Genomic DNA, 13,820 nt, shown 5'->3' with positions numbered 1-13,820 from the left:
GATTACAAGATGGGCGGGAATATCACAATGGATGAAAACATACTCAAATACAAGCAAAAGACATGAAGTTTATTTTCCAAGGTATTTATTTGAAATTATATGCAAAAAAAAATGACCAGCAGCCGAGAAGACTCATCCAAGTTGGAGTTACCATAGCAACCGACCTTGATTCAATGAAGCAAACCCTAACACTCAAACTGGCCAACAGCCTTATCCGAGCTGGGCTCTTCCTGACAGAATCACACAATACGAACAAAGAGTCCTATTTTTAAGTGTGCAGAGCAGGACACTGTCATACATGGTCTACTGCAGCTTAAATGTAGGTGCTTTATAAGTTCAATCTCAATGACACTTTGTGTAGTCGAGACAATGCAAGACAATACCAATTACCATATGAATCAATATGTTAATCTCCTTTGTATTCTAGTTATTCATCCTTGAACAAATTTAATTTTCCTTTAATCTGCCCCCTTCCTCACTACCACCCTCCCCTCTTCTCCTTTCTACAGGTTTACCTGTTAATCCATTAATTGTCCCCTCTTCATCCCTCCCTGTACTATCCATCCAAGGGAGCAGTTCATGGAGATTTTTGTCGGTGACTTTAACCAACAGATGTCATGAGCTAATGAATCACTGCATCTGATTGGTCAATAGCAAATTGGAGATAATCACTGACATATCTCATGAAATGCTCCCTATATCTGCCAGTCTTCCTTCGCTTTACATCATTTCAACATTTAAATACATGACTGATATGAAAATGTTCTAATTAATTTAATTTTACCGTGTTATTACTGATAATTGTAAATTTTTTTTAAAATTGCTGATGAATAATAAATTTATATTATTGTCTTCAATTTTCATATTTATTCAAAATCAATTTAATTTAGTTTAATTCGAAATTATTCTATTCGATTTTATCATATTCAGTTTATTTTTTGTTTATTTTTTTTTTTGGGGGGGGGGGGTGCGTATTCGTTTCAAATGAGCAGTATCCTGAGCACATGGGATGTATAACACATATTTTGCAAATAAATGCACCGTTTTTTCTGTACATAAAACAATCGTGTTCTATGAGATTTAATGAACACTGCATTTTATATCAAGTAATTTGAAATAAACTTGATTGTTGTCTTTTTTTTCCTCTCTGTTTTCTATTTTCCCCGTCGAGGTAATTTCATTTATTCACCATAATACAATGACCAAATGTTTCGGATTGCGTATGCATCCATCACTTCTTCCACACAATTTTGAGAGATAGAGCTAAAAGCAGTCGGAATGACAAGATATGTGAATCTAGATCTAACAGGTCGAACCCTCAAGATAGACTTGTCCTGAGGAAGTGCACTTTATATCCCACGATGCGCCATCAATAATTACAGTACAATTGTATGTTCCCTAGTAGTGAAGCACAATGTCAAATTTCAACACCGAGAAATTCTTAAAATCCTTCCAGAATGGATGTCGGAAACACTTTCCTCCGCCGAAAACAATTTTTGAAGAAAGAATCTCAAAGGCACCAAATACAACTTTCCACAGCTCATTCCAGACTCGATGTGGTAATCCATTTATTTGGGCAAAAGGCCAGTGACAAGAGTAACGATCTTCCAGAAGAAGTAGTGCCTAAGTTCAAAGACAGCACCAAAAGGAACGTCAAAAACTCGTTCTAGACTGGAGGTCAGAGTCCGTTGTAGCAATCTACCAGAGGAAGTCGTGCGATTAAACTAGGGAACTATACAGACTAGAGCGCCCTCTGGTCACTACAACCATGGACCCTTTTTAGTAGGGTCCAAGCTACAAAATTCCCTGTGAGAATCCTGCTCAGATTGTTCAAGGTACAGCCACCCGCTTTCTTTGAACACCATGGTAAGTTCTCGAAGAATCCTAGTGGATAAGAACATCACGCGAGGAAACTGATGAGGCTGCATGTTTAAAGAACTACAAGTCTCTCTATCACATTGATCACCATACGGCCAGATCTTGAAGAGTCATCCTCTCCAGCTCCTTCCGCTAGGCAGTAGTGTCACAATCTTCTACGACCACAGTAGGTAAAGCCCGACTAGATCCAGAAACAGCTCCCGGGGGGCGTTTCATAAAGCTGTTCGTAAGTAAAGAGCGAATTTTAGAACGACTGGGGATCCTTTCTTGTGCTAAACCGTCGCCAATGAATATACAATTTACCACGAGAAAGGGTCACCAGTCGTTCTTAATGTCGCTCTTAACTTACGAACAGCTTTATGAAACACCCACCGGGTTTGGACCGAATCAATTTTTTGAAGCCCAGTAGAGAGATGTAGATTTGAAAGACAACTGGATAAACCGAATCAGATCATGCAAAGTTCCAACAAATACCTTCCCAAATAGTGCAATCTCTTTGAATTCTGCCAAGTGAATACATGCAATTTTTTCACATAGGATATGACTTCAAAAAAATCTCGGAGGAAAAACTACCAGATGATGCAATGATCGAACACGACGAACGGAGAGTTCAGAAGGTTGACAATCCAATGGATCACTGTCCCACTCACAGACCAAAAATGGATAAACGAAAGAGTCAAATCTAATATAGATAGCAAGAGCCTTGCAGATCAGAATGCTGCGATGTCGACAAAAATATCCACATGAAGGCGTCACGTATAGGTAAAAGTTTCAGAGGCCCAGATTCCTCATAAAATACCAGAATTTGAATTTCTAATAGACAACATCCAACTTACATGATCTTTAGAAGAGCTCTGAAAAACAAATTTGAAAAGGACACATTCCTCTTGATCAAAGAGTGGGCTACTTGAGAACAATATTACCGGATTTTCAAACACCAAATACCATAATGTCACATGCAATTGAAACATGTTACCAGAAGACAGCAAACACAGATCAATAGTTCTTCGAATCTCCTCTTTGGAGTGCAAACCGGTTCTTGATCGACCTTGATCACTGCCACCAAGCCAGGCGTCTTGGCTAAACTGCTCCAACTACAAACGTACAAGAGGTCCAATGCAAAATATCGATAGGGGTCAACTGGAAACTCTACAGTGGGCAACTTGAAAAGCAAATTGCACTTGCTGGCAAGAAAGAAATCAAATCTGACATTGCACTTCTAAGACTAGATCCCAGACTTACTTGTATTGCAGTGATTGATGGAATATTTTTTCCCCTTTACTTTACACATTGTGGAAAAACAATTGAAGCACACAGTCCTCGTAAAAATGGGTTAATTTTTGTTTCCTGGTTTTGTTTATGCAAATTCGAGTAGGCCAACAAAAGGCAACGGTTTTGGGCAGACGAACCGATATTGAGAAGCCACCTTCATCACAATATCATCATCACCCAATGCCGGTCCGGCAAAATCTCTCGCATTATGTGTTTACATGATGGATACACACTCGGCATTCTCACAAACATTTAGGTTTATGGTGAATGGGGATAGGACCAAAAGTTTGAAAAATGAACTTCAATTAATGTGTCCAAAAGTTAATATGTACAAAAAGGGAATATAGTTTGCCCTGCTCTATATCATGGCGGCTCTGCAATTTTTTAAATGTAAATATCTACTAATTTCCTTGTTAGTTTTTGTCTTTTAAGCGTATTCTTAAATCAGTCATGTCAGATATCATGTTGAAACAATGTGAAACAAAGATATGACCAGCAGCAAGAGCAGATAGTACATGGAGGTATAGAAAGAAAGACAGCAATCAATGGATCAACAGATAAAGCAAATGCAAAGGGTGGGGTAATGAAAAAGAAAGAGGGGATAGGGGGTTAGGAAAGAGCAATGGGATTTTATACAAGTCACCTCGATCAGGAATATTTTTGATAGATTTTCATACAAAGGATTTGATTCCAAAGATTGAAGAAAATAACATGAATTTTTAAAGGCATTTGAAGCAAAGCGCCAATTAAAAGCCAAATGTCCGTGTAACGATCGACTGCACAATACTTTCTACAGTACAGTAATTATACCCTCAGATTAATAATTTCTGGAAAACCAATGGCATTGTCTTGCATACTCTAGGCTACACAAAATAACATTGAAATCAGAAATAAAGCACTTACATTATGGAAGCTGTATGCCATGCACAACAGTGTCCAGTGCCCCTCTCTGCACACTGAAAAATAGATTTCTTGGTAGTGATGTCACTAATTGTGTGATTCTGGCAGGAAGACCCCAGCTCAAATCAGACAGAAAGCCATGTTTGTAAGGTGTCGGGTTTTAATACTCCATCGATCGATTAGGTCAACTGCTATGGTCCTCCAACTTGAATGAGTCTTCTCGGCTGCTGGTCTTACATTATTTTCAAGAATAAAAAATAAATAAAATCATGAATACAAAGTAAATACATAATACAGACAATAGTACACTACAGGGCAGGTCCAAGCTATCTGACATTACATGTGGACTAAGAGACGGGGGTGTTTCACAAAGATTTAAGACTTCAAAATTTGTCAAATACATCCACGCTCTAAGAACGCGCTTTTGAGACTCCGCAAGCCATGAGATATCAAATTAGCATTTAAAGTAAGCATGACTTTAAGTCAGAATTGTCAATTTGTGAAACATTTCCCGGTATTGTATTTCTATTGTTTTAAACATTCTAAAAGTAAACAAAATATTCTTATAAAATAAAGGCAATATCTACGACACCTGGCCTATTCTTAGTAAAAAGAGAAAAACATGAATGCACACTGAGAGTATAAAAGAAGCTAAAATTATTCCCGAAAGTCAAAATCTATGCTTCCACCATTACCAAAGCAATATAAATCATTACACATTCAACTTCTAAAATTTCAACTGACCTTCATTACCTTTGATATAAAAATAATCTAATAAGATCCTTACTCATAAGATTATTAGCCAATTGATAAATTTAGGCTTAATATTTATTGCATATTCCGCAGAAAAGTAGAAATACAAATTATTAGGTAAGAAATGCTTATGACAATTTTTGTTATTAAACTTAAGCAACACTTGAATTGAACCTCTCACCGTCTACTAATTCACAATCTTTGGAACTAGAGTGTCAGGTATGTTGAATAAATGAGCCCCTCAAGAAAGTTCTGAAGCTGAAGATGCAAGAGACTGGAGGCAATACATTTTGTATTCCTCTTCACCATAATGTAAATCAGGAATTATCATGATTATGAACAAGTAAATTTATTCATCTATGCAGTGCTCTGTTATTTTCTATCTTAATATAACCATGAAATGTGCAGTACGGGTGAATATGCACCCATAAAAAGGATAAAAAGAAACAAATGCTGGACTGGGTTTGAATGGTGTAGAAATATGACAGTCTACACATGGCGTATTCTCAGTCTCATACTAATTGCATAACGCATTGAAAATATATTTAGGACAATGTTGGACCCTGTCAGCATGGACAATCTGTTACTAGTACTTGATGTTCAACAACTTGAGAAGGTGGTTTCGTTTCCTCTTGAAATTCAATATTTGTGAAAGCTTTTCATTTCATGCAAGTACTGATTCACCAGAACAATTTCAAAACACAATATTCAAATTAAATAGAGATTTTGTGTAGAAAAGAAGTCAAATTTGCAACATTTCAACCCTTATCAGGGTAACTGAATAAGGGTTTACAGAATTCGTTAGTGAGGGATTTAGTTTGATTCTGAATCATTAAATTCCATCCTGTATGCAGATGATACCAAAATCATTCTATCACATTAAATGAAAAGAAATAGATTTTATTTAATTTGCTAATAACAAACTTTGCTTGTTGCTGGCCTAAAAAAATTACAAATTAATTCAAAAATTTAAAATCAAACTAAGTTAAAATTAAACTAAGATTAATGTACGACAGATAACGTAATTTGGAAATGCATTACCATTTATCTCTGATTTATCAATTGAAATGGATAAAAACTGAAATCGAAAATATGCATATTCTAAACTTCGTTGCGTGTAATAATTGTTCCTAATTGGACATATCATACTAATATTTTTCATAGAGAAATAAGTTCCGGTGTACAAGGTTTCTTTTTCTTTTAAGGGGCGGAGGAGTGGGTTCATTGTGTTCGACCATTCTACGACAAGTAGGTCCAGGGTAAAAAACCAGAGATAAAACACAGTAGGGAAAAACTCTGGAAAACCTTTGGATCCACTTTTGCAGAATCTAGTCAACACAAGATAAACCCGAATGCTATTCATCAAGATAAAACTCCACAATTATACATTATGCAACAAAGTTTTCGTGACATTTGCTCCGACAACTTATTGCTCCGATATGAATTTCACACACTACTCGACTGACTAACTTCAATCTTAACTTTAACTCTACCCTAAGCATAACCCTAAACCTAACATAAAACCCTATTGCAACTCTGTCATCCTACATAACCCTATATATCTGAGACGAAATAAAGCCCGGAGCAGTTACTGTCGGAGGAGCAATAACACCTATATTACACCACCATCTGAGCCCAAGGCCTACACAATCTGACAATACGCAAACCATTTCTATCCTTATGCTCAGATTATTCATTTTACTCAAAGTGACCATGTCTTATATACGGTACACACCCATTTATAAAAAAAATAATAATTCAAGTACTTTATACTATCAGTAAAGCGATAAGATGATAGCTTGGACCTGCTCCTTGTATATAGCTACACAAATTTCATCTTAAAAATTGTAAAAGAGCATTCATGAATAGCAAATGCATGAAAACTAACATATCTGACAATGCAAAATAATTTGGATGATAACCGACATTTGGTTCCCATTCAATTCGACTGACCCAGACGTTATGGGTGAAATTTTCTTAACAAATTGACAAATGGGACACCCCTGGCGGTCTCGCCTGCACTAACAAAAGTTAAAGAACACATGTTTTAGTAGTTTAAATGTTGTTTTTATGATTCAATAAAACCGATTTATCAAACTAAATCACCTGCAATACACAATGCAATGTAGCAACAGTGCTGATAATGAAAATACCTCCATGAAAGTTGAATATCTTTTTTTCAAAGAGGACGAAAATTCATTTGATAATTATCTTATATTCATTAACTCCAACGACCTTTGACCCTGGCTAAGAACGGTATGTTTGATTTCACATCAGTCTCTATAAGCAATAGCCATCTAAAAAAAAGTTTCATTTCATTTAAATGAATATTTGTCAAAATGATGAAAAACATTATCAATTCTTATCCAAAAGTGCTTATTCGTTTTTTTCTGTAATGCAGGCGAGACCCCCCCCCCCACCAAAAAAAAATGGTTATCAACTCTGGTTAAAAACACCAAATAAATACAGCATTTACATATCAGGATACAATTTACAGATAAGGCATCTTCGCTGAATGCCGGCCGCGATGAGAGTCCTTTGGCGCACAAAACTTTCCCCAGTCCTGGCAGTCATCATGGGCAGTTGGTATAGTGGTTGATCCTACCTCATATAAATACCGTTAACTCTTCACACCAGAAATCATTTGTAGATGAAGCTTTCAGGATTGGTGTCCATGTCCTTCTCTGTGGTAGACTCTTTCCTACTTATACCAGATCGAGGGTGGATCCATGTTGTGCACGGAGCGAGATGGCTGCACGTGTAAAGTGAAAGAACACAAACATTATTCTAGCATTTCTTTTTTTCCATAACGTATCTTGCCATGTCGACATAAAACTTTAAATAAGTCGACTTGGCGAGATAACGTATCTCGCCATGTCGAAATATAAATTTCTATAAGTCGACTTGCCATGTCGACATAATAAGATTATTATGTCGACATGGCAACATAAAGTATCTCGCAAATTCATCAAGTCGATGGCACTTTAAAGGCTCCGTACATAGGCACTTTTCAGCGGAATTCAATGCAAAGGATTTGCACCAATCCATGAACATACTGCATAATATTTACGTGTTTATTATTCAATAATATTTCACAAATTGACTTGATTAATGCGAAATTATATCAGAAAAATATATTTTATCATTCATAATATTCAATTTTATCTGAGATAAATTCTTATCTTGCATATGTAAAGATGATAAGCAACAGTTAGAGAAGTGCCTGTGTAGACATATATCTATCACAAATCTAATCAGTGCTATGCAGATGTTGATCTTGCGCCCATCATACTTAGAAGGGGAAAAGCAAACTGTCTCTAAAAAGACACCTTCGTTTCCCCAAAATTGTTATTTGTTGAGTCACAAAATTTAAATATTGCACAACTTACCACTGCTTCTGATGGTATATTTCTGGGCATTTTCTTGACCCTTGACCGGAGTTCTGAGTTCATCTTCCAGCATGACACCTCCTCATTCGTATACCAGGTATATGTGCTTGCTGTTGGACTGCTTCTGCTGCGAACCCTACATTTCAGAGCTATGCTCTCAAAATAGCACTCCGTGCTTCCTGCAAACAGAAACGTACATTTAATACAAAATATATTTGTTATAAATCTGAATAGTGGAATGCCTCTGGCAGTCTTGCCTGCATTACGCAATTCAATCTAGAAGCAGTGTTGACTTTAAAACATTGAATTATCAAACAGTTGTCTTTTTTATTTGCCCTTTGAATATGCAATTCAACGATCCAATGCTGTGAAGGGGCAATTCTCAAATGAAACACATGATAGTCAATAACAATCTGACAAATTTCATCTAATTTCATTAAATACTTTTACAATAATAAGTAAAATATAGATTTCTATCATTTAATTGATCTAAATGTCCTTTGACCTTGACCCAGTGACCTGACCTTGTCTTGGCATTCTCCATCTCCTTCTTAAACTTCTCCGCGTCCCTTCAGATATCAGACCGTCAGACATTCTTGAGGGCGGGCTTAACTGTCGAGTTATGACAAACAGAAGCCAAGACGATGATGAAGGTGACCAACTTTTCAAAGCTATAACTGTGAAACAAATTTTAAATCGCATGTTTATTTGACCAGGCCATCCAATCAATATATGAAGTTACGATCTCATTAAGAATCGGACAGAAACTAATGACACTCAAAAGTTAGTATCCATGAAGAATGCCGTACCACGAAGAAAAGGTTGATTACCCAAGCAGAACTCTTGTCAAAATAACTAAAACAAAATATGTCACAATTTCTTTTACTGCCATGAAATAGTCTGATTAGTCCTCCTACTGCCTCACATGGCAAGTATACATTATCTCACTTTCCCTGGGCAAGGCTGTGATTTGATAACTAAATTAGCCGAGCCCCCCCCCCCCCCGTGTAGTTATATTACCACTATTTCAAGTACTTACCACGAAAAGAACTGTCAGAAATATTATAATTTACTACCTGAAAGCCGAAGACCTGTAAAGATGATCATTGTTACTTGAGCTTGTGTCTCACTTCTCACAAAATTAAAATGAGTTCTGACTTCACGCGTATTATTCTTTGCAAATTGTAGATGGAAGATTCTTACCTTTACTTCAAACCTCCATTGGAATGCCATGCTTCTTTTCACAATGCGTCCTCTCTTTGGCTGGAAGTATTGCCCTCAACGTTCCATGGAAGGACTTTTCGGGTGTTCTCTCCGACAAATCCTGTTGTATCCGGCAGTTACCATAGTAACATTGCATCTCAGCCAATCAAATGCAAGGAAAGTTGTCAAATCTGACAACTAATCGGAAGACAATTAATGTTAATGGAACTCTCCCCTGGGGAGCATTCATCAACAATTGTTGTCCGATAAGTAGTCAGTTCTGACAACTTTCCTTGATTTTGATTGGCTGAGAAGGAACAGTTAAACTGAGTTTCTGAGGTAACTCTCGGATAAAACAAGACTTGTCTGATAAAACGTCATAAACGCATCTCAGGTCCCTTGAACTATCAGTATATGATCACAGGAATGTCATCTGCCATCTACCAAAGAAACAAATATTAAAATGGCTAAACAAAACAAAGCAATATTTTTTTCAATATTTCCACAATTTTAAGAATGAAAACGGGATCCCCTTAAAATATAAGAGCATTTATTACATTATCAAATATGCAATCCTTTTTTTTTCAAAATTGAATGATACTGAATGAAAGTTCATAGTAAATTAGGACGTTAATGAGATGTACGAGACAATTTTGTATACATTTCAAAATAATCATAATGAATATTTTTCAATGAAATATTTTAATTGCAATAAGGGGAACAGGAGTCCATTACCAACACAGGATCTACGCAAACTTTGTAACAATAAAAAAACGACAACTACATACAGTGGTGCTCCAAAATTAGTGACCCCATCAGAAAATGAATATATTTAAAGCATTCAGGTTCTACCATATGTTATATATTTAATTGTGAAGTCAAGTGATAAAATATTGCATTAAATAATTTCTTTCTTTGGGTTTGCCAAACATTGTTGTATAGTAAGTTGTCCACATTCAGGACTAAGCACGAAGGAGGGCATTTTGTGATGAGTTCACTATGTTTTCAGCACAACTGTAGCAAATACATTAATAACCCAACTAATTACTTTAAATCAGCTTATAGAAACTTTCAGAATTGCGGTACACATACATGTAAGCTTAGATAGACAAGCTAAAAGAGATTAATTTGTATTAATATGACACAAAAGGAAAAATTAAATCAACAAGGAGAATTATAAAAGATGTTTTGAATAAAAAACAAATAATAAAAAACATAATGTAGATTCTCTACAAGTTGGAGATAAAATTGTTACAAATTAAGTAAAGAGTATTGCTCATATTCTATTAATGACTTTTTGTAAGTGTTTGACTGAGATCCCCAAAACCAAAATATAAATTCTACACATAATATCTCCTTTGATACTTAAAAAATGTCTTAAAAATGTCAAATGATCACTCTATGTTTCTTCAACTTATAACCAAAGGTAAAATAATATTGATAGTACATGAAATGAAACCCAATACCAACCCCGACGTAGATGATATATATTTGAATATCAAAGTTGTAAAAATAATGTATTTTATGTTATAAGTGAACCCTTATTTTTTATTTGCAATGGTTGAGTTTAGTAATGGTGTCTTCCCACCAAAAATGAAAGTTGCACGTGTTACACCTATTCATATAAAAGGGAATACATATAATTTTTCGGCCAATATCCGTATTACCAATTTTTCTAAAATAGTAGAAAAATTCTTATTTTAAAGATTAGAGGATTTTCTTTTAGACAAACGCTATATTTTACCTAAAAATCAATTTGAATTAAGGCATGGTCACTCAACAGCGACAGTAGTACTTGATCTAATTCATGAAATTAATGATGCAATAAAGAAATTGGCATTAAATATTTCTACATTAACTAAAGCCTTTGATGTTATAGATCATTAAATTTTAATTAAGAAGAAATAGATTGTCATGGTAGAAGGGGCACCTCACTATGACTCTTTACTAGCTCATTCGCTAACCGCAATCAATTAACAGTAATTAATGGCATTTGATCTTCACTAGAAGAAATCAAATATGGCGTGCCACAAGGTTCCATTCTCTATTACATTATATTAATGATTTACCATATTCCATTCCACTATACATACACACAAATCATCAACTTGCAAAAATAAGTACTTGGATGGAAGCAAATAAACTAATAAAAATATGTTATATATTGTTTGGAATTCGAACCAACATTGATGGTAACGTTGAAGTATAGAATATTCATTTCATATACTGTATGAAATGTTTGTAGGTATTCCTACAGATGATAAACTGTCCTGAAGCAACCATATACCGTACATATCCTTTGTAAAACAATATAAAAAAGTATTGGTATTTTGTAAACTTCAGTTTCTTCCCAACAAAATCTTAGAACTGTTATACCATCCCCTTATATGGCCTGATATAAATAATTTTTATGTTTGGGGCTTCACAGTAAAATCAAATATTGTAAGGATTCTAAAATTTAAAAATATATATATCTTTAGTGGGAGTATCATAAAATGCATATAAATTTTCTTATTGGAAATGATCCTCAGAATACATAATAAAAACTAGATTAAACTAAAGATATATTTAAATGAAAATATGATTAGGCCTACAAAATTAAAGATATGTGGACGCTTCATGGATCACTACATTTGTTTAAAAGGACATTGTCTAATTCTTTTCGATTACCTTGCTGTATATATTATGCATGAAATTATTTTACCTCGTTGGAAATAAATGAATTGAGGTGAATATTTAATTTCTTGTCGAAATGAATCGAATTTTGAAAAACACAAAATCCCCTCTTGAATGAACACACAAATATGACGGAATAAAGCCATATTTTGGTATTTATCAAACTTTTCATCGTTATTAAGGTAAAAATGTACTAGTATATTATTAGGCATGTTGCATGATTTTATAAGCCTTTTCCAAACTTTTTTTTAATTCATTGAATCTAATGGATGGGACCCATGGCACTCTTGCCGATGAACGCAATACGTGTTAGAATCACTCATTCAATGAACATGGTTATGATTAGTTAGTGTTTCCGGTCACTTTATTTTGTACTTTTTGTAGCTCTAAAGCATCTAAATAATGATTTTTTGGTGCAATTTTTTACAGAGTTCAGTAACAGGTGATAAAAAGGAACTTGCTGCTCAGTTTTTTAAAGTAAATTCAAGGATAATTAATTAATCTTTCGAAACGCCATTGATTAAGTTTGCTTCGGCGCCATTGGTGCTCTGCTCGACATTGACAAACAGCAATTTCTCTGAACCATTCTCAAAGTTTTAAACATTCTTTGTACATTTAGTTACTCATTTCACTTACCACGGCCGTTATCGCCAATCATTGAAATCATATCCGAAATCAATTCCGGTATCCATTATTGATTATTCCTCAAATACGCAGAAATATCAGGAAAAAGAAGATGTCTTGTTATTTTGAACACGAAGTATCCGCTGTGTAAATTCATTCATTGAACGGCTTGCATTCCTATCTCGTCCGTCCCATGAGCTTTTCAAATTTCCCGCTATTGTGTGCTGGTTCAATCACATTGCGTTACAATGGACCTATTATAATGGGTGAACATTCTGCGTTTTGTCAGTGATGGATTCACAGTGATTGCCCCCGTAAATGCCGTTCAAATGAATTGATAGATCATTAAGTTAATATTAGTGCTATCAAATAAACCCACATTGTCAGTATGATGTAAAGATTAAACATTTTTTTATCAAAGAATGAATTTGCAATAAATTCTAATTTCTATCAAGAATTGAGATCAGTTATTGAACTGTATAAGCAAAACATTAAATGAGATAAATCACAGGTCAAGAACATAATGACCGACTTGTCAAAATTGATTTGAATAGATTTTAAGATATGTCCCACTAGAAAATACTCTATCCAATATCCGATATACGTGCCAATTTTCTTTCTAAAAATGCCCCCTCACGGACGTGTTCTGTGCTCTTTCCATATGAGAAGGACCTGTTTTATGCCGTTAGCAAGTGCCCTTTCTCGTATCAGTGCCACTTTTTCCCCCAAGAAAAGTGCCCCTCACGAACGTGTTCTGTGCCCCTTTCACCTAAGAAGGACCCGTACGTTTTATGTTTGAGCAAGTGCTCCCCTGCCTTCTTGTAAGTGCCCTTTCTCGAATCAGCTAGTGCCCCTTTTCACGGCCATGTTTAAGATAGTGCCCTTTTCGAAAGGAAAGGTGCCTTTTTTCCCTGCCCCCCCCCCACTTTCAACTTCGCTCCGCCGACCCTGTCAATAGTCATCTCAAAAGGTCTATTTTTAGACTAGCCATTGATAACATGCACTTCGCCCCCCCCCCCCCTCCCTTTAACATTTACAATACAAACTCCTTGATACAACCATTTGGAAACCCGGAGCGTTAATCAACAATAATTTTAAAACTTAAGTTCAGTTAAAATAAAAAAA

The 13,820-nt window shown here is 35.3% G+C and overlaps 1 protein-coding gene across 1 annotated transcript; it reads right to left on the bottom strand.

Moving 5' to 3' along the window:
- Positions 1–7,504: 7,504 nt before the first annotated feature.
- Positions 7,505–12,966, bottom strand: LOC121431242. Its single transcript, XM_041628755.1, has 6 exons — positions 12,708–12,966; positions 9,758–9,835; positions 9,396–9,516; positions 8,717–8,804; positions 8,193–8,371; positions 7,505–7,555 (listed from the first exon to the last, which is right to left on the bottom strand). The coding sequence occupies exons 3-6, from the start codon at positions 9,423–9,425 to the stop codon at positions 7,505–7,507; spliced, it is 348 nt and encodes a 115-aa protein (XP_041484689.1). The 5' UTR covers positions 9,426–9,516; positions 9,758–9,835; positions 12,708–12,966.
- Between the last annotated feature and the right edge of the window lie 854 nt (positions 12,967–13,820).

The sequence above is a fragment of the Lytechinus variegatus genome, chromosome 1 (genome assembly GCF_018143015.1).
Source record: "Lytechinus variegatus isolate NC3 chromosome 1, Lvar_3.0, whole genome shotgun sequence".
NCBI classification, from domain to species: Eukaryota; Metazoa; Echinodermata; class Echinoidea; order Temnopleuroida; family Toxopneustidae; genus Lytechinus; species Lytechinus variegatus.
The sequence above is the reverse complement of the archived record's forward strand: the minus strand, read 5'-3'. Positions and strand labels throughout refer to the sequence as shown.

What these genes read in the sequence shown, in the direction of transcription:
- LOC121431242 (XM_041628755.1), bottom strand. Translation starts at nt 9,425, where the DNA reads ATGGCATTCCAATGGAGGTTTGAAGTAAAG. An exon ending in AATGGAGGTTTGAAGTAAAG is followed by an intron (nt 8,805 to 9,395) that starts GTAAGAATCTTC and finishes ATAACTCGACAG; the next exon opens with TTAAGCCCGCCCTCAAGAAT. An exon ending in ATGGAGAATGCCAAGACAAG is followed by an intron (nt 8,372 to 8,716) that starts GTCAGGTCACTG and finishes TTCTGTTTGCAG; the next exon opens with GAAGCACGGAGTGCTATTTT.